General features: G+C 37.8%; 3 protein-coding genes across 4 annotated transcripts; all 3 read left to right on the top strand.

The window, feature by feature from the left end:
* The first annotated feature begins 1,003 nt into the window (after positions 1–1,003).
* gra (granulito) lies at positions 1,004–4,778 on the top strand. The gene is made up of 7 exons (XM_034697103.1): positions 1,004–1,131; positions 3,174–3,256; positions 3,364–3,422; positions 3,626–3,683; positions 3,922–4,028; positions 4,107–4,165; positions 4,580–4,778. Exons 2-7 carry the CDS (start codon positions 3,175–3,177, stop codon positions 4,596–4,598), a joined length of 384 nt encoding a protein of 127 aa, XP_034552994.1. The 5' UTR covers positions 1,004–1,131; position 3,174; the 3' UTR covers positions 4,599–4,778.
* Positions 4,779–4,846: 68 nt separating this feature from the next.
* Positions 4,847–13,706, top strand: upp1 (uridine phosphorylase 1). Of its 2 annotated transcripts, none has more exons than XM_034697100.1 (9): positions 4,847–4,954; positions 6,954–7,154; positions 7,397–7,506; positions 9,933–10,044; positions 10,142–10,300; positions 10,422–10,536; positions 12,304–12,513; positions 12,614–12,760; positions 12,846–13,706. In XM_034697100.1, exons 3-9 carry the CDS (start codon positions 7,466–7,468, stop codon positions 12,995–12,997), a joined length of 936 nt encoding a protein of 311 aa, XP_034552991.1. In that variant the 5' UTR covers positions 4,847–4,954; positions 6,954–7,154; positions 7,397–7,465; the 3' UTR covers positions 12,998–13,706. The 2 variants fall into 2 exon arrangements, with proteins under 2 accessions (XP_034552991.1, XP_034552992.1); XM_034697101.1 differs by having other exon boundaries at positions 4,873–4,954; positions 6,964–7,154.
* A 2,639-nt stretch (positions 13,707–16,345) lies between these two features.
* stmn2a (stathmin 2a) lies at positions 16,346–20,689 on the top strand. Its single transcript, XM_034697102.1, has 5 exons — positions 16,346–16,602; positions 18,481–18,576; positions 18,745–18,926; positions 19,057–19,248; positions 19,338–20,689. Exons 1-5 carry the CDS (start codon positions 16,584–16,586, stop codon positions 19,395–19,397), a joined length of 549 nt encoding a protein of 182 aa, XP_034552993.1. The 5' UTR covers positions 16,346–16,583; the 3' UTR covers positions 19,398–20,689.
* The last annotated feature ends 919 nt before the right edge of the window (positions 20,690–21,608 follow it).

Here is a 21,608-nt window from a genome sequence, read left to right as displayed (position 1 = left end):
CCAAAACTTGCACTCGGATAGAAACAGTCATTGACATGCATTTTGAATATTCTTGAAATATAATCTTCCTTCTGAAAATAATGAATCTCCAGTCACAAGTGTAACATCATGTTGAACTACTGATGTGATGGTGGTAACTTAAGCAGTAAAAGTCACTGGAATTCCACAAAAAGACAGTGAATACCTGTAGACAATGTTTTTTAAAAATGTGAACTTTAACACAAAGTTCTCAACTTAGGTTACAACTGGCACCTCAAACCAGCTACTTTGCATGTTCCTCGACTTCGGTCAGAACTGGGAAAAACTGCCTTTTGTTTATCTGCCCCTGACTCCTGGAACAAGTTGCAGCAGCGTTTTGAATTAAATGCACTTTTAACTTTTGGACAATTCAGAATCTTAATTTTTAACCTTTCAACCCCGCTCTGCAACTTTTTTAGCTAGGTTAACCTGTGTATATATTTGTATCATCGGCCCTTCTTATTTTAGTGCTTTTATAGTCACTCCCCAACACCTCCTTTTATTATTTTATTGGATCTTTTAATTGTTTTTATATCCAATTCAAAAATGCATTGTTGCTTGTTTGTGTCTGTTTTTTTAAATGTCGCTGTAAATGACTCGATATCATTGTAAATGAGGGTTGCCCCTCAATGATCTCTGGAGTATAAATAAAGGTTGATTGAACTGTAATACTTCAGCTGTATGAGACATCCAAGAGTTGGGATTCAAATGAAGCAAGAATACAGAATTCACATATCTTAAAACCCTATCAAAAAGACATGAACTTTGGATAAAATGTCAAATTTACTATTTCCTGTTCACAATAAAATGTGAGCTTGTTTGTATTGCAAAACTCGCTCTTTTTACAATGTTCTTAAAAAATATTGACTTTTAAGATTGTCATAATGTTCATGATTTTCCATATCGTCTTTAAGTACCCACAATGAGTACGATTTCCCCTTCAATATCTGGTAATATTTACAAAGCTAGATAAATTATACTATGGGTTTAGTCACGACACCAAATGGAATTTTATTTTGGAGGTACTTCACCGGAAGTCATGGTTCCCTTTCAGCTGTCATGACACCGGCTGAAGTGAGAGGAACCACGCCGAGGGACTGCAGCAAGCCACAGGTGAATAATTAAACACAACATTCAGTCAACGATTCAGTCTGAAACTAGTTATCTGATTATCCGATTAAAGAGCTGTTTATATGAGACAGACGAAAAAGGCCACTGTCTTTAAAAAAAAAAAAGTCCAACTTGTGCATCATCGTGAAGTTACATTTGTCAACAAGTCAATATTTTCATCAAATTAACAACACATTTTCCTGTTTAGTATCATTATAAATAGATAACAAGTTGTGGAAGTATAAATATCTTAACGGTTATCAGGACCGTTAACGTGTATGGTAGCCGTTTTCAGTTATCTCTGCATGGCTACAAATGTCTGCCATTAAACATCCAGTGAAGAGCAACATGAGTTTTACACTGGTTTTACAAAATTTGCTCCTGCAAATAAAACTGTGATGGGACAGGAGTCAGAAGGGGTTTATTTTTCCAGGGTCCGCTGATGAGAAAATCTTTATGTAGTTAGCTTTAACAGTCAATCCAACCTTTTTTGCTAGCGTTGTAGCAAATCTCAGTCGATTATTGTTGATTTTCTCAAATTAGCTTTAATGCTAACAGAACACTTAACCTGAATATCCCTGTGCATGGACTGATACATCAGTCAATCAATCAATCAAACTTTATTTATACAGCACCTTTCATACAAATCAAAAGCAGCCCAAAGTGCTTTACAGCGATTGAAAAACAAGAAAGATGCAGAAATAAAACAATGGCAAGACATATTAGGGGAAAATAATAATAAAAAATATAATAACTTAAAATAAAATAAAATAGAGACGTGTAATTAAAATAAGTTAAAGCATCAAAATTAAGAATACAAATAGTTAAAATAAATAGATTTAAAAAGGGTAAGGATACGAGTTGATAATAAAACTATGGCTAAAAATATCCATACAACTGAGAAGATAAATTAAATAAATAAATAAATAAAAATTGAAAAAGATGACAGTTAAAATTACTAAAATAATAAATCTACATTTAAATCAGTATTACAGTAAAAGGTAAGTAATACAATTGTTAGACCCTAAATAAAAGCCAGACTGAATAATTACGTTTTTAGTTTACGTTTAAAAGTCTCAATATCTCTGTCAGCTCTGTAATCTGTCCCATGTATTTACTAACAACTAATGCAGACTATTTTATTTTTTGCTGCACTACATGCCTATCTGTTCTAACAAGGATGCACCAGATTATGTTTGTTTGTCTTGAGTATTTATTATTGGTTAATTATAGCTTCCTGTTATAGTTGAACGTGTCCTAATCCCAACATTTGGCGAACATTTGGCGAAGGGACCCACAATAGTTGTCATTTTAAAAACTTAAATTGAGTTAAAGTCATGCATACCTTCATTAGACTATCTTCAGGCACAAATTCAAACTTAAAAATTTAGGAAACATCTTCTAATGTAACCTTTGTTCATATGAAAGAGATCATTTTTTTATCATTATTATTATTTACAATTAAAAAAGACTGGGAAGCAGTTTTCAGTTCTAGAAAAGATGTATGCTAAACTTAAATTGAATTCACGTATCATCTGAAAAGTAGTAAATAAAAAAATAGTCTAAAAAATGAATGTACAATTTTAAAAGAAAGAGGGCTTCCGTTCAGCTCATTCATCATTGTGCATTTTGCATATGAAATGTGCTTCCAAAAGGAAAAACTTCCCACTTTCCCTAAACACATGGTTTACCATGCCAAACTATTTGTTGACAGGCAGTTACCCATCAACAGGACCAATGTCAGGAAATATCTCTACTTAGAAGATGGATGTGTGCATTGCTAGTTTAAGAACATGCCATGCACATCACACCTTAAGCATATCATGTGAAGCCTGACATGTACATAGCATCCATTACAAATGTATCTAACTGTATTCCTCACTTTCATGCAGGCGATGAGTTTCAACTCTACCATGAAAGATTTGCTGCTCTAATTGTAATAACTTCATGAAGCATGAGAGGTGTCTGCTTTTAGTAATGTGCTTGATTGAAGATCCTTGTAAGGTGTAGTAGGTTTAAACGTGTTTGAATGTCACTGATACCAGGATGGAGGTATCAAGAAGAAGAGTCCTACAAAAACATCTGGAGCCTGCAAGGCCACTGCGTCGATGCATCCAAGCTGATATTGGTGAGTAGTCTTGAAAGTTGCTGTTGGCATAAGTTATAGGAGTGGTTCATATTATTGATTTGAAGGTCTCGTTTTCATATTTAATTGCCTATTATTATTTCATTTAGAACCCATGATAAGTCCTGCAACATGTGCACAGGCAATGATCAAGGAAATGAATGAAGAGGTATGAAACCCAAGAGAAGAATGTTTTAGTGTTGTAACTTTCACTTTAAATGTCCTTTATTAATTGTATTATTATTTTATAAAGCGATTAATTGTCACTGACTCATGGATAGAAATTGTATATATCAGAATTACTGTGATTGAAACGTTTTTCTTTTGTAATAGTTAATTCAGACAGAAATTGCCTAATGTTTTGCTTTACAGAAAAATATTGAAATCGAGCAGTTTTACAAGATTGTCAACCTCCACAAGCAGAAAGAAGGTATGACATGGGGTGTTTTTTAGGCCCCATTGAGATTTAAGCATTTCTACTCACTTGACAGCAAAACCTTTTTTTGTCATGTAACTTAAATGTAATGTAACCAAAAGGTTTGTTTCTTTTTTATATTTTTAACCAATGGGTTTACAAAAAGGGCAATAACCTACTTTTGGCTCTTGTTTGGCTCTTTGATTTGCCTGATTTCAGTCTTATGTAGATTATAAAACATCTTATTTTTTAGGAAGAATCTCTTACTCAAGAGATTTTTTGATTGGTCTGGCAAGTTGTCCCGAAGCCAGAAGGAAGCCGGAGTATCTTCCAGAGCACCCCATAGTCCTAACTGAGGCCGTAAGTTGAGTTTTCATAGTGAAACTTAGTAAATTAATAACTACTGTGTGGACCGACTCATGTTTTTATGCTTGACAGAGAGATCTTGAGCACCTTAAGCTTCATGAAAGGAGGTGGAATGGTGGACATGAAGACATGTGAGTTATTATACTTAAGCAAATAAGAAAGTCTAAGTTTGAAATGAATTGCATATTTCTCTTTGAATGCTTACTAGTATTTATTATTCATTCTAAACTACAGCCTGTCAAATGTGTCGGTTCTGATTCGTTACTGGTTATCCTTATCAACATTATCTAACTGTATGCTTTACTAAGACACACAGGGACAGAAACAGTCATTGACATGCATCTTGAATATTCTTGAAATACCATCTTCCTTCTGATAATAATGAATCTCCAGTGACAAGTGTAGCATCATATTGAAGTACTGATGTGATGATGGTAACTTAAGCAGTAAAGGGACACTAGAATTCCACAAAAACATTAACAGTGAATACCTGTAGAAAAATATTCTTTAAAAATGTGAACATTAACACAAAGTTCTCAACTTAGGTTTCCACCTCAACTGTAATACTTCAGCTGTATGAGAGATCCACGATTTGGGATTCAAATGAAGCAAAGATACGGAATTCACACATCTTAACACCCGATCAAAGAGACATTGTAATATTGCTCTGAACTTGTTTGGACAAAATGTCAAATTTACTGTTTGAACAACTATTTCCTGTTTATAATAAAATTTGAACTTGTTTGTGTGGCAAAACTTCCTCTTTTTTACAATGTTCTAAAACAAATATTTACTGTTAAGATTGTCATAATGTGCATGATTTCCATATCGTGTCAAGTACCCACAGTGAATACGATTTTCCCACACCGGCTGAAGCGAGAGGCAGAAAACCAGGCCGAGGGACTGCGTCAAAGCCACAGGTGAATAATTAAACACGACATGACTTCTGTTATCAGTCAACGATTCAGTCTGAAACTAGCTGTCTGATTATCCGATTAAAGAGCTGTTTATATGAGACAGACGAAAAAGGCCACTGTCCTTAAAAAAAAAAAAAAAAAAGTCCAACTTGTGCATCATCGTGAAGTTACATTTGTCAACAAGTCAGTAACTTCATCAAATTAACAACACATTTCCTGTTTAGTATCATTATAAGTAGATCACAAGTCAAAGTTGTGGAAGTATAAATATCTTAACGGTTATCAGGACCGTTAACGTGTATGGTAGCCCCTTTCAGTTATCTCTGCATGGCTACAAATGTCTGTCATTAAACATTCTGTAAAGAGCAACAAGAGTTTTACACTTGTTTTCGAACAGAAATGCTCCTGCAAATAAAACTATGATAGGACAGGAGTCAGAAGGGGTTCATTTTTCCAGGATCCACTGATGAGAAAATCTTTATGTAGTTAGCTTAAAGCTGCTGTTGGTAGTCACAGAGTGAACATCTCTTCATAGAGAGGGACTTTGAATGTCAACACTATCCCTCTCAACCAGATTTCCTCTTAACCCCTCAGCACAGATCGGCGTGTGCAGTCATGATAGTGCCGGACTCATAACCAATTGGAGGACGTAGTAGGGGCCGCCCCTTAACCAATTAGGACAGATCACCACTTACTGATGAGTACCGATGGGCATTATGACCTTTTCTCCAAACCCAGCAGAAGAAAAGTAATGTTTTTTACACCATTCCTACCAACAGCAGCTTTAACAGTCAATCCAATGTTTTTAGCTAGCGTTGTAGCCAATCTCAGTCAATTATTGTTGATTTTCTCAAATTAGCTTTAATGCTAACAGAACACTTGAATATCCCTGTGCATGGACTGATACATGTAATTTGTTCGAGTTATTTACTAACATAACTAAAGCAAGTACCACTGTTCAGTTGGGGTATAACTTTGAGTGCTTTCATACATGGTTCATAAACTTTTTCACTGTTGAAGCTAAATTCTGAATTACATGTCTGAAAAAAGAATGCTTTCACACAACACTGTTGAGCCCTTATGTGTGGTAATGGCTTTGTGACAATAAGGATGCATCACATTTTTTTTAATTAATTTCATGACAAGTACATATTTTGAGTATCTGTACTTTACTTGAGTATTATTTTGGGGGGGTACTTCTTACTTTTACTCCACTACATTCAGAAGACAATTATTGTACTTTTTTACTCCACTACATTCCTATCAGTGCTCTAGTTACTCACTACTTTTGATTTGACAGCTCATGAATTTCCTTCTCTTGTCTGAAATCTGATCCCTAAGACAGTAAAATGTGTTTGTGTAGTTCTGTTTGTCTCAGTGGTTTAGCCATACCTGTATATTGTGTGTCTCCACGGTTGAACGTGGAATAAACACAGAGCTAATTTCACTCAGATCAGGCAGTTCATTTAGAGGTGGTAATGATGGCTATAATTCTCCATGTCCATATCTTCAGCCCGTGTTTGAGGTTTTTGAAATGACGAATGATACATATTGTTTGAAATGTTGTCCCTGTTTCCCACTCTGCCCAAACATACAAAAATTCACTGTCCAACCTGAGAAAGTGTGTTGAGCTACGTCACATTTGTTTCATTCCAGATGAACATTTCAAACTAAGTTGTCTGTGCTTGGAGTAACTTAGTGTCTGTTTTTATTCCATGGTGTAGTTTTTAGAGATTTCAAGTAATGGTTTCTAGATAAACATGATGTAACAGAATGTACTCCTATGTATTCTTGACTGCACTTATATTGTGAAATACATCATTTTGAGATTTTTTAAGAAGTACTTTAAATACCTAAATATGTTTAAAAGGAAGTACACCAGGACTTTACCTCAAGTAATAATCTGACAGAGCAACTTTCACTTGTATTGGAGTAATATTTGACATGGAGGATCTATACTTTGACTTAAGTAATGAATCTGAGTCCTTTGTCCACCACTGAGTACGTGACAGGAGGCACAACCATAAACACAGCGGATACAACTAAGGACTGGTCTTCCGCGTGTGACGTCAGCTTGACGTCGGGTCATTGAGGACTGAATGAATCCCAAGCCCACGTTACGGGAGCGACGTCAGATGGTCAGAAAGCGAAATTAATTTGTTGGAAACTGAGGAGATATCTCTCGAACAGCAGCACTTAAGAGGTAAATGTCTTCTCGTTGTTCATGTAGGGTTTTGTCTCTTTAGGTCACACTGGAGCTAATCATTGAAGAAGTCTTTTTTTATTCCGGTGAGCGACAAAGTGGCGAGGTGTGATGCCATGTCCGATAAGGAAATACTCTTTAAATGTGTCATTTGTGAAACGTGATGTGAAAAAGCATTACATTGTAGACTAATTCACCTCAACCCAACATGTAATGTGTATTGTTTTGTTTGTGATGTTCAGGTGTCGTCGGAGGTTGCTGTTGGTCTCGGTCACAGGGTCATTTTGTTCGGACACAGCTGTTTTAGAAAGATGGATTCAAAAGACGAAACGAGAGCCTCATCCTGCAGCAGGTGAGATGTTCTAGACAATTCTGTGTTATTTCCTGATGTTTTTGTGTTTTTAAAAAAAAAAAAAACTGTGTTTGTTTACAACAATGCTTTCTGTAAAACACAAGTTAACCACACTCAATGTGTTGTTTAGTTAACATTTTAAACTAGGGATCCTCAGGGAGTGTGAGAATAATAATAATAATAATAATAATAATAATAATAATAATAATACATTTTATTTATAAAAGCGCTTTAAAAGATTCTCCAAGACACTTTACAAGAAAATAAATTATACAATTGAAAAGCAAAGCAAAACAGTACAAAAAGCAAAGAAAAGCAATGCAGCAAAATAAAACAAAACAAGACAAAATAAAACAGAACAAAACAAACAAAAATCAATCAATTATAGGTTAAAAGCCTTTGTAAATAGGTGGGTTTTGAGTCCGGATTTGAATTTGGTGAGTGAGGGAGAGAGTCTGAGGTGTTGGGGGTGGGGGAGGGGGTTCCAGAGGGTGGGGGCAGCGAAAGAGAAAGGCCCTATCCCCCAGGTTCGGTGCTTGGGTTTGGTGAGAGGGGTGAGGAGGTTGGCATTGGTGGAGCGGAGGTTGCGGGAGGGATTGTATGGCTGCAGAAGGTTGGTGAGGTAGGAGGGAGCTAGATTATGGAGGGCTTTGTACGTGATGAGGAGGATCTTGTACTGTATTCTGAAGGGGATGGGAAGCCGATGGAGGTTCTGGAGGACTGGAGAATACAAAGGTTTTTCATTTTTGAGACAGAGAAACTTTTTTCACCCTTAATGATTAGACATTCAGGATACTACACTTTACTAATAAGCCAAGAAAATATTCCTACGTGGGCTATTGACTTAAATGCATCAAATTCAACACAGTTGCTTTTAAATGTCAGGTGTCCTCAAACAGTTAAAAGCAGATCCTGTTTTGAGTCAGTTTACCTTAATCATAAAGATCAAATTTACTTAATCAGTTACATTAAACAAATGTGCCTGTGGTACATACATATCTACATTCAGTGTAGAGCTTATTAGGTGAGACTGCCCAACAATTCCAAAATCTGCAGCCTTACGAACAACTGAAATCAAAACCTCTCTGAAAGTGTTTACAAAAACTGACCCGTGGTGAATTTACTTTTACTTTCAGAGTGTATTTCTGGAGTGTTGTTTGAGACTGCAATAATCTGGTCTACTTATTAAACTTAAAGCTGGGGTTGGTAATCAGATTTTAGATACACTTTTTGTCATACTGGTTAAAATGATCTTTATGTCCTGATGGCAATCAATACATGATGTGTTCCTAAAAAAGAATGAAAAAAAACTGTTATCTACAGCCGGAGTAAACCTGAGAAAACACTAACCAATCACCGTGTTTTGGCTCCCCAAATTTTAAACCAATCAAATCCCGTCCAGCCGTTCTGCCCTCCTCCTGCGCGTACATTTCCCCGGCGTGCACTCCTCCGAGTCCCCGTCTCCTGCCTCTACTTCCCCTGACTCTATTTACTGCCCCTCTCGCTCGTCCTCGGGCCTGTCCCCTCTGACCTGATGAGGTGCTTTGCTCAGGACTGTAGTCCGGATCAGAGTCTAAAAAGCTTTCACCAACAAGCAGAATAATTAATGACGTTCAGTAAGTCCTACAGAAAATGTATTTGTACTGTAGCGTCCGTCCGGACACTGTAGTGATGACGAGCCGATTGGTGAACACTTTGAGTTTTAATAACCGGTCACTGTCGGCCGTGATCACGCCAACCAACAAAACAACAATCAATGTTTGAATGAATGAAAAACTTCTCCTCTCCTCTCTCCCACTCCCACTCTCACACTCTACACCTCTTCTGATGCCTTCACTGACCATCAACACTGTAGGAATTAAGAACATCTACACTGAACACGTTTAACAAACAGTAGAGCTGTTACAGTATTATATATGTATTATAACTTTTCTCCTGATATCGTGTCACCAGTACAACTGGATAATGCTAGAATGATAGTTGTGAGTACTAACAGCAGCCATGTTTGTTTGTGTTTTTAACTTTCACTATGATAATGTTTTGGTGAGGACCGGTTTTGAATCAGTCACGATCATATGGTCGAGAATCAGCGGCGCTCGTGCATGTGAGCGGGGAGGGGGGCGTCGTTTTGGAGGAGCTCCGAGGGAGGAGGGGAGGGGTTAGACGGAGTCCTGAGGAAAAGCTACATTCAAATTCATGCTAGTTTTCCGAGACTACCAACCCTAGCTTTAACACCTAATGTATGTGTGGTCATTATGTGCAGTACTTTTCTAAATTTTAAACTATTGCTATACTCTGATGGTGATGCAGGATGCTCTAAGACAACTGGTCCAAAACCATTTTTCATAAAGGTGAAAGTATCTGTTTATGGCCAGATAAACACAGTCTTAGAATAAAATGTAACAATTCTGTTCTGACTCCTTTAGCGCTGTTTTTGTGCACAACCCACACCTGGACTTACTGAAAGATGACATCCTCTACCACTTCAGTTTAGGAACTGGAACACACAACCTACCCGCTATGTTTGGTGATATCAAAGTAATGAGTCTTTAAAATGTAACTAGTTCATTCAAAAACTCCTTTATCACTTTTTATTCAGCAGTTGAACATGTCCATTTTCTGTGTTTTCTTTCAGTTTGTGTGTGTCGGGGGTAGTCCCTGGAGAATGCAAGCATTCATTAAGTACATTGCTGCTGAGCTAGGTATGGAGGACCCCAATTCAGAGTACCCGAATATCTGTGCTGGAACAGACAGATACGCTATGTACAAAGTTGGCCCTGTGCTCTCTGTCAGTGTATGTAAGAACAAAATCCTATTCTTTCAGTTATCATCTTAAACTGTGCACTTTAAACCTACATGGATGTGTGAATAGTGGAAGTAAATAGTGTATGAAATGTCTCTGCTTTATTTTGCAGCATGGCATGGGAATCCCATCCATTGCCATAATGTTACATGAGCTTATAAAGCTCCTCCATCACGCACACTGCACAGATGTGACCATTATACGCATTGGAACATCAGGTGGAATAGGTAAGCTTATTAGTTGTAAATGTCATTTTTATTTAATTTTAGTGCCTAACTATACTCTGATTATTCAGATTTACTCAACAAACCAGCACAAAGGAATTTCTTGGCCAGACTCTGACTCCCTGTGTGGGTGTAGTGTATTAGCTCAAAGCTGTTCGACTGTGTGAGTTGGGCTCACCCATTTTATGAAAGAAACTAGTTACAAACATTTCCCTTCTGTTGCTCTCCATTTTTATTTCTTTTCTTTCCTGATTTTGCTTTAATGGCAGAGACCTGGTGTTGCAGCATCACTCACTTGGCTCGCGGTCAGATAAATCCTGTAAACTGGCGCAGGGTGGACTGAACTATTTTACGCAGTAGGGGTGGGAGGGAGCTCATAGAGGAACCCAAAACATTTTTCCAGATAGACATAAAATTATGTTAATTTGTTCAGTTCATTTTGCTTTGCTTATGACAGTTAGTTATCAACTTAGAAAAACAAAAAACGGACAAAATGTTTTTTTCCTTTCAGGCTCAACAAGAGTCCCTACCTCTGCTTGGGCCTAGTGTAGTCAGTCCCACTTTTCCCCCCTCTTTGACACCCTCCACAGTGAGGCAGCAGTGATTTTGTCAATCAGTTCCCTGGACTTATGATCCTTTTCAAAGTAATTATGGTTGCACCAATGAAACATCCCTATCATAGCTCACAGGTCATGTGATGTCCTCAGTGGAGGTGTGAGAGACTTTAACATTTTAAAACTCCACAAAATGTTGTATAAAGTGTTATTTTTTTCTTTTAAAAACTCTGCCTAAAATTCTGATGTGCTTTAACAACATTTGAATTCACACATGTTGAAATATGGATCTTAAATGGTCTTGAGGAAGATGTAAAAGTGTAAAATAGAACTCTAAAATGATACCCTCAGTACAGTATTATTCACATTAAAATAAACACAGTTCCGAAATGAACTGTTGTTGCGTTTCTTACCCTATATTTTGTATCATTGGCTGTTGCCACCTACATTTTTTACCCTTTTAATAGCTCAAAGATTAAACACACACTTAACGACTTAGATAAGTTAATGATGAGCGAGCGAACATTACAACTGTTTTGTCATTAACCTCTTGCCTTTTTCATGCCTCAGACTGTCAGCTGCTTTGCTTTCACAGATTAAAGACATACTTTGGATTGGCTTGCATTAATATTTATAGCACATTTGATTAGATGGAGGTTATGCCCTGCCTTGTTTACTTACTACTCTTGTGATTGACTCAAGTTGAACTCACCTTAATACATGTTTTCCTAGTTGTACCACAAGAGGGAGCCCAAGGTCCTCAGAGCAGTGTCATGCCCTTGTGTGTACTGTAGTTTCTATATGACGACAGTATTCTCTCCTTTTCCTCATTTAAAATGTTTGTTAATTTTTTGCAGTTAGTGATTAAAATCACCGATATGATGTCTTGTGGAATATATTTGAAATTGTAGTCCATTGTAAAATTATCGGAATGGCTTCAGTTCATGAACCAATTTGATTTTAGCAACAATGAAAATGACATTAGACTAGAGCACTAGCTAATAACTGACTAAACCCAAAGACATGTTGAAGTCATCTGAATATAGGAGGTTTAAGAATTGCTTTTGGATGCTTTATTTTAAAAATAAATGTAATTCTTTCTTTAATTAAAGATGATCAGTGGAGTATGACATTATAGCACATCTACACCAGGCCTTTCTTCATATGTGTGTGGAATAAAGATTTTTCAATCTCACCTGCAATTTCTGTTTTCAAGGGCTTAAGCCTGGCACTGTCGTGGTCACAAAGCAGTCTGTTGATGCGACCTTCCTGCCAAAGTTTGAGCAGGTGATCTTGGGAAAGACGGTGGTGCGCAACACAGATCTGGACCAATGCCTGGCTGGGGAGCTGTTGCAGTGCAGCAAAGAGTTGAACCAGTTTGACACGGTGATAGGCAACACCATGTGTACTCTGGATTTCTATGAAGGTGTGCGCTCTGATGCATTACATCATTTATACTACACTTGTATAACCTTTATTGTTATGTGCATTAGTTGCTCTCTTACTGATTGTGATCAATCTGCCAGGACAAGCCCGTTTGGATGGTGCATTCTGCTCCTACACTGAGAAGGATAAACAGGATTATCTCAACAGAGCCAATGAAGCAGGGGTCTGCAATATTGAAATGGAGTCCTCAGTTTTTGCTGCCATGTGCAAACTGAGTGGTCTTCGAGGTAAATAATATAACATCAGAATCATATTAAAGCTGACAATGTCTGAAGTCTGAGTGACCTGATGCTCATGTCTTGTTCCGTACAGCGGCTGTGGTTTGTGTGACTCTACTGGACCGTCTGAAGGGGGATCAGCTCAGCAGCTCTAGTGAAGTTCTTCACAGTTACCAACAGCGTCCTCAGTTACTGGTCAGTTGCTACATTAAGAAGCAGCTCAAGGCCAGAGCAGCACACAGCTAGGTGCTTCGGCTATTACACACAAGCACACATCACATGTTCAGTACTGTATCTAATCTCTAAACTTATAAAACACTGAAAACATGATGCACTGCAAAAACATAGCTTTCAACTATTTTGTCACATCTTTGATATGCTGGGAAAAATCACTTTTTATTTTTTCTGCTGATGCACTGTCCTCTATTTATCTTTTACACATATTTAGTTGATAGCTTCACATTAAACCAACATGCACTATTTTCCTTTTGCTTTTGTGTTAAACTTTACAACAATTCAACTGAGCATAAAAACATTTTATGTAGCAGCCTTTATGTCTTAATAATACTGCCTCTGATTTATACAACTTAAAGTCCCTTATCCATAAAACTTGAAACACGTCTTGTCTTTGGCTAAATCTGTGATATACACTGTTATGTGCCCAACTCACCCCAACTGTCATTAAAATGTTCTTTGTTTTATAAAAACCAAAATGATGCTAGTGATGATCAAAGTCTCTATTGTGCTGTTAGTTGTTATTAAAGTAATTAAACGTGTATCATCTAGAATATTTTTCTATGCAGAATGTATTAGTCAAGTACTACAAACAGACTTCTGTCATGTTGTAAGAGTTTCAATCAGTACACAACAACCCTAACAAAATGTCCCTCATTTTAAGAATAACAAATTATTTATAGAATGTATTATTCTCAATAAAGCCTTATCCAGTCTAAAATTGTGTTATTTGTGTCCTGGCTAATGAAGCACAAGTTGACATCATTCTACAAACACGCACATATACTTTGGCACGAGTTAAGCAGCAGGTTGAGCTGATTATATGCAGTTATGAAGAAGCCCAGCATATATCCACCACTGCTGATTACCTGTTAGAAACTTCAACATAAAGATGACCTCTATTAAAACACGTTGACTAACAGACGATATAACTCGTTTAATTTTAGCCAGATTGTCTATCTTGAATAAATGTATGCAGACACTTAACAATGACAAACTTGATGATTCTTAACTGTTCTCATTAGGTTTAACCTGAACTCTCGAAATGATTAATTGAGATACGCAAGTACACACTGAAATCTTAATTCACATTGTCTCCTGTCATTTAAAACGATGATTTGCATCTAAACTGAAGTGCTGTGAAAGTATCACTTTAGGAAAAAAATATCCCCCTGTCTCAAACTGCGCCAGGCTGGGGGTAAAGTGATCTGAGTCAGTGGTGAAATCATATAACAACACAATATTTTAACCTCCTTTGCATACTTCTCTTCATAGTTGGTTTCTTTGCCACTGATCTGATGGATATACCATCCCTGACATGAATGGGGGGTTAGTTGTTCTCCTGTATGCACTCAGAGTAGCCTTCTATCTTTTACTATGCTCAGATGGAACAAGACAAAAAAACAAAGTAGACATTAACTACTCCAAGGAAAAACAATTGTGTGCTTCTGCAACTTATCAGTTGAACAATTGACCCCTGTCCTTTCCCCAACACCACTAAGCTCACCTGTCCCTAAGCCACTGTATGGGCATAGCTAATAAAGCAAGCTAACCTTAAGCTGAATTATTCACATAGTTCCATAGCCTAAAAGCAGATTGTGGCGACTACAAAGAGCCAAAAGCCGCTGAGAGGCTGAGGTTGGGCCGAGTTAAGTGTCTGACGAGCTGAAAGCAAAAATCACTAATGCACAAAAAAGTAAGTTTAACCTTTTATTAACGAAAAAGGATAATCATCTCCTGATAAAGTGCACAAACAGAAAATAAGCTATAATTAGCGAAAAATAAGTGGTCAACAAAAAGTATGGAGACCCAGCTCACCCCCTCTCTACCTCCAAACAAAAGAAAACAGGAGGCCTAAATGAACTGAATATCCCCGTCCCCAACACATGACCCCTAAATAACCTAATAAACTGACCCCACAATAAACCATACAATAAACAAACAACAAAATTAACACCACAAAAATAGACAAACAATAACCTACCCTAAACCTCAAAATAAGATAATATAAACACTTGACTCCTTCATGGCTCTTACACAGATCAACAGCAAAACCTTCTTTTTAGTCCTTGATAATTTTACTCTCACACAACTTATATTATATCAAATATTCAGTGAACTGAACAACCCCCCAAAAAATATTAAGGCAAAGCTATGAAGCAATTACATGAATTCCTCTGTTGATACTTCCCAACTTTGTCTACAAGACCATTATTGTGCACAGTTGCCTAGAAACAGGGTGGGTCGACTCACTCACTGGCTATTCTTACATTATTCTCTCCTACTACTGTCACTCTGTGTGAGCTAACAAACACTGACGTAAAATGACGCATTCCACTGAAACTAAAATTAAATTCTGACTAATGTTTTGCGAAATTGCACAACAGGTAGGCTACAGTAAGTAGTCTACTTGAATGAGATCACTTAGTCCACAAATTAGCATTATACAGCCTATTTCATAAGCAAACCACACACTATATAACCTAGTAGCTATACCAGCTTCCTGAAAAAATTGCAAAATGTATCGATTCTATGCTGTGTGGCCTAAATGAGCTCATTTGCACCATCTTAATAATTTTCAATTAAAGCTACTGTAAGGAGTTTTTAGCTGGTTGCAAAACAGACTGAAATTAATATCAATGTCTCTTTAAGACTTTAAATACCATTAACACTGTTTAATAGAGGTGTAATTATTTCTTAATTGTTATTTTTTTTAATGTCTGAAACGACTGGCAGGGGGTAGGTGTCAGGCCATGTCATTTTTCATGGCAATGATTTTCGATAAGTGATACACTTGACTGTTTTAAAAGGGCAGGATGACATTTTTTGTCATGAAACACTCATTACACATGTCCGGGACAAAATCAGCAAAGATGGTATTGTCCACAGGGGGTGCTGAAATTGACACAAACCAAAAGTTTCTTACTGGAGCTTTAAATCAGAATCAGAAACAGAGTCAGAATCAGAAATACTTTATTTATCGGGTGTTATAGAATGCTCTAATATACAGTATGTAAAAGTCACGATGTTAATAGAAAGAAGGAATAAAATAAGATATAAATATGATTAAATAATATTAATTGGTTTAATAATAAGTATATACAGAATATTTACAGTTCGCTATGTACAAAAGCACTGGGAATGAAGGTATTGTATACAGGATGTTAACGTGGCAGGGATATTGCACAGTGTATTGCACGTTATTGCACAGAGTACGGGATATAGATCATAAAAGGCAATTTTCTGTATTTTTTTTCAAAAGTAGGATTGGCCCTGTGTTTCTGTTTTTCCTATATTATTTTGATGCATTTTGATAAAGAATGCCTGGAGCAAACATCCATAAATTTCCTCGACTTTCTTTGCCTTTATTATCAACTTTAAGTCTCCTTCATGGTCATAATAAAACGATTTTTACAACCGTTCCGCGCGAGTGAGAACAGAGGGGAGGGTCTGTATGCGCGCTCCCGCTCGTGCCCACCTCCTGTCTGCCATCCGATCCTTCCCCGGTCTATTCGCTGACTCAGTGCCTTAAGCAGCATCACCGATCACCTGAAGGGAGCTACAGCATCCTCTGCGGAGAGAATAAAAGACATCAGCCATGGCTAAAACAGCAACTGGTAAGCAGACTCATTGGGTTCAAAAACAGGTGTATGTATGTATGGATGGATGGATGTATGGGTGGGTGGGGGGGATGGATGGATGGATTGTGACGGATGCTTCTTTTCTGTGTTGGCCTGGTATTGTCTACCTTCTGGTGGTCGTGATTCAATGAAACCCGCACTTAAAAATACTTCTTTGTCAAAGAAATGATTGTAAGGGAATGCTTCCACTCACCTTCACAATTCTGCATCTCCATGTGGGCCTTTTGTCTCAGCCATGGTCTGAGCACGAGAGTCTGATAACGACAGCAAGAATAAGACAATAATCCTCCGTCATTAGGTTGCTTTAATGCCTTCACCATCTTCCTCATTTCTTTCATTGGGTTACTCGTTATTTTCCTTGGTGTTTCATTGTGTAACAGTGGGTGATTAGTCAGTATGGATCGTCTGCAGACAGCTTTATTTACAACGCCGCACCTGCGCTTCATGCTACAGCGGCCCCAACATGCAGCATAATGCAGACGGACCCCACCCAAGATGCTGGGCTGCTCACCATTTAGCCGACTGAGAATCAGAGAGGGCTTCTTGAGTCTGGCTTTTCACTGCAATTAAACCCCCCACAGCTGTGATTGTTTTTTATCAAGTGTTTTTAGTGAACAGAATGTGTTATGGAGGTGATTGTTTGTTCTGTGTATTTCATTGGGATTTGTGCTGCTTTAAATGTCTGTAGCTTTCTGTATTTCTCTCAAGATGCAGCATCACCAGCTTTTACAGATGTACTGCCTTTTATTCCAAAAATGAAACACAATATTTTGAAATGATAGGGTTTGAAAGCCAGACAGTAAGATCTTACAGTTAACACTGAATGTATAGTGTAGCCTTCATTAGTCATCTCTAATGATAGACGGTTATTGTTCTCGGCCTGGCATTAGCATATTTGTTTTCATGGGTTTATGTAACCTCTGTGTACAAATCTAGAGCATTAAAGGTTTCCTAATATAGGTAATCCATCTGGTGACTTTATAATACATCAGGGTGTGCAGACAGGCTTTTTTATGGTACATGGTGTTAGCAGAGTAGTAGCAGGGGAGACAGGTGCATGGCAGGGTGGGAGGCAGGCCAGCCCTGCAGCAAGGGGCCGCTTCACACACTGGCCTTTGCAGCACTTACAATCTGTACTCCTCTTTCTGAGCAGCCAGGTGGGCACACTGTCAAATACAGGAGGAGCAAGCACAGAAAAAGTGACAGAATTTTGCAGGCAAGATTAAAAATAGTCTACAAGGAACCAGCAGAAAAAAAACTATATCTTACGTCAGATCAAGTGTTAAAGTCAAAACTATTACTCAGCTGTTTTTGATGGCTAAGACAGTAACACTCAACAGCAGGTTAAGGGGGGAGACAAATGATATAAGTGCTTCTTATTGTTAGGATTGTGACACGGGACAAACAGCTGGGGGTTATGAGAAAAAAATAGCTTGACGCACATGCCACCATTTCACTAACCTTTGCAGATTTTAAAGGATTATCAGACATAAGATTGATTTCCTCATTAAGATAAATCCCAAATACTTTACTACAGCAGGCCATTAAAAGACAATAATATGCAATACTTATAGAATACAATCACCCAATGAATTATTAAGCAAGAAGGCACTTAGGTACGTTTCAGACATTAAACAGATCATAATCGCATTGGATATTTGATGCCTATTGTTTTACTGCACTTTTTCTCCCCCTGCTAGTAACATGTTGATTTGAAGTTTATTTGAAATCCCTTTGACATGCTGGCAGTGAGGTAACCCTAGTTGGGTATTAATTTGCCTGTTTTACTTAGTGTCTGACTGACTAATGCAGAGAGGCTTACCAGGTTGCTATTGTGTGTTTTTGTTCCCACAGCGTATAAAGAGAAGATGAAGGAGCTGTCTGTCCTCTCCCTCATCTGCTCCTGCTTCTACCCAGAGTCACGCAACAAGCTTGTGCGTGAGTTTGAAGGTATGGATCAGCTCAACCATTGATTTCCTTTCAGATCAAACTAAGTGCCGCTCTCTATGGATGTTTAATCAGACTTTTAAATACACACATGATCAATTACGACATATTATTGGACTAATAAACTTTGCTATTGGACATTGATTTTTGGTGTTTTCTTAATAATTGTAGGATTGACAGACCTGGAGGTGAAGCCTCTCAACAAGCGGGCCTCTGGCCAGGCTTTTGAGGTGATTCTGAAGCCTCCATCTCCAGTGTCAGACGTGGCCCACAACCTCCCCTCTCCTCCCAAGAGGGACATCTCCTTGGAGGACATTGAGAAGAAGCTAGAGGCTGCTGAAGAGCGAAGGAAGGTGAGTGTTTGAACTGTTAAACTGAATGACTTTGCTACTTGATATGATGTTAAAAAAAAAAGGTTTTGGATGTAAAACAGTTCAAAATGACTCTGTTTGTTTATTCTATTTTTTGTTGTTGCATTTTTAGTACCAAGAGACCCAGGTGCTGAGAGCTTTGGCAGAAAAGCGAGAGCATGAGAGGGATGTGTTGCTAAAGGCCATGGAGGAGAACAGCAACTTCAGCAAGATGGCCGAAGAGAAGCTGCAGATGAAGATGGACCAGATCAAGGAGAACCGTGACGCCCATCTTGCAGCCATGATTGAGCGTCTACAGGAGAAGGTAAGAAATGCAGACACCTTACAAGAACTGCTGACAGGAACTCTACCTGAGTGGTTATTCTCACTTTTGCTGCTTTTTTTTCTTTCCAGGAGAGACATGCAGCTTTGGTGCGCAAGAACAAAGAGCTGAGGGAAGAGCTGACAGCATGAGCCTCACACAAACCCTGACTTCCATGGTCCATCAACGTCCCTCCAACCAGCCCCGCCCCTTCCTTGCCCCGCCCTCACCTTCCTCAGAACAGACACCCAACCCTGGCAGCCGAGAGGTTCGAATGACCTCACCATCACATCACAACCCACCACACCACCAGTACTCACTACTATCAGTATTATCAATGGATACAAGCATCAGTTACACTCATCTTGAGAGTTGAATGGATTTGTTCATTTTAGAGAAAATTATATCGCTTTTATTTTGTAAATAATTTTCTTAAAATCTATCTATCTATCTATCTATCTATCTATCTATCTATCTATCTATGATGGTAGGGAAAGTACTCTCTGTACTGCTCGGTATGATTTCAAACATTTTGTTTGTGATTGATAAATGTTTCAGTTCTTGAAATTTTGACTCTACAACCATTTTTTTTGTGAAAGAACTCGGTGTTGTGAGTTGGCTGTAGATTGACATTTTGCAGTGTTTCCTGATGATGTAATGATGATGATGATGACGATGTTTCTGTGTCTTTGTGAAGAATGATGATTGGTGTATACCTAGACTGCGGACTCCTCAAGATAGTGACGTATCCCATCCGTATTTCCCTCACGCACACATACTCTTCTCAACACGCACGCTTAGATCTTGAAAAAAAACGCCAAAAAATCACAGTTTCATAAAGTGTCCACTTCCTCTTTCAATGAGCTTGATTACAAACTTGATAGGTGCTTTATTGTTACTATTAAGAATGTCTTTGGCTAATGGGAGCAACTGTTTCTACACTTACAGATCCCCTGTTACCCTGACAACTTTATTTCCCAATGAGGGGATCTTTAGCCAAATCAATAGAAATCCACACAGTATTTGGGGATTTATCTCTTGAATGTTATGACACCATACTGGAACTTGATGTTGCTCCCACCTTGATATTGACAGTGCGAACCTAACGTATGTCTGCGTGGGTGTGTGAATGTGGATTGAACCACAAGGTATCACTGGCCTCTGCTCTCTTTGAGGGGTTGAGATGGAGAATGGATGCAGGATGCTTTACATTCAGCACACTGAACTAGTCTCTTTTTAATATCCAGTATCACTGATATCTGCCTGCATCCTCTGCTGCTTGTGTTTCTCCCTTCATATATTTCTCTGTGAAAGCTTTGCTGAATAAAGGTTTGGGATTCTGTGAACATATGGCATGCATCATCTAATACTTTTCTGTGCTAAAAGTGGAGGGAAAGATGTAAACTGCCAAATAAAAGAACCAGTTATCTACACATCCTGAGAATCACAGTCTACCCCTAGTTTATTTTTCGTTTGTTTTCCCTATGGTTATCTGCTCAGGTTATTTTATTGACCAAGATGTTCACATAATTTGAATATATACAAGCTCATACTTTGTACAAGAAAATGAGACCTTATCCTTTATTCTTTATTCAGATCCCCATTAGCTTCCACAACGTGGTCGCTAGCCGTCCTGTGGTCCACACATAACAATAAAAAACAGTAATTTACAATCACAATTCAATGAATCTTAAAAGATATAATAAAATATTGCTGAACATGAAATAAGCCATAGCAAGCCTGAGAAAAATAATCTAAAAGAGATATAGAAAATAATATGAAGAATACAGAAACAGTCAAGAGATCACAACATATTATAATTGAGTCTATCTCAAGGTTAAAACAAATCTTTTGATGACTTTTTAAAAAGAGATTTTGTTCTTGATCAACCATGAGGCCTGTAGTAGACGAAGCTTCTCCACTAGGTGGCAGTGTCAGATATTTTTGAGCTGATAAAACAAAAAGTAGGGCAAAAGTTCACAATAAGCCAAATGCAAATATATGTATTTAAAGTAAAATTAAAAACAGACAGAAGTATGCCATCCTATGATAATATTTTATTAGAAACATTATGATTTTAGATCTTAAGTCACATTTCATTTAGATGAAGCAAGGTTCAGGTTGTTAACTATAGCTTAAAGGACAATATACCTCATCTATTATTTATAGCATGTGGCTTAAGTCTTCAGGAGGTAAATCCCAGGCAGAGACAGCCCCTCCTGGAAGTCTAAAAGGTGCTGAATACATGGAAAAAAAAACAGTGAAGCCCTTAAAATATGTGTCATTAAGCTTGGAGCTGAACAGTGATTATTGGTTCAGCTGTTTGTGTGTTGTTGTAACTTTTTTGACCGCTTTCCTTCAGT

The sequence above is a fragment of the Notolabrus celidotus genome, chromosome 12 (assembly GCF_009762535.1).
Source record: "Notolabrus celidotus isolate fNotCel1 chromosome 12, fNotCel1.pri, whole genome shotgun sequence".
Taxonomy (NCBI): Eukaryota; Metazoa; Chordata; class Actinopteri; order Labriformes; family Labridae; genus Notolabrus; species Notolabrus celidotus.
The sequence above is the reverse complement of the archived record's forward strand: the minus strand, read 5'-3'. Positions and strand labels throughout refer to the sequence as shown.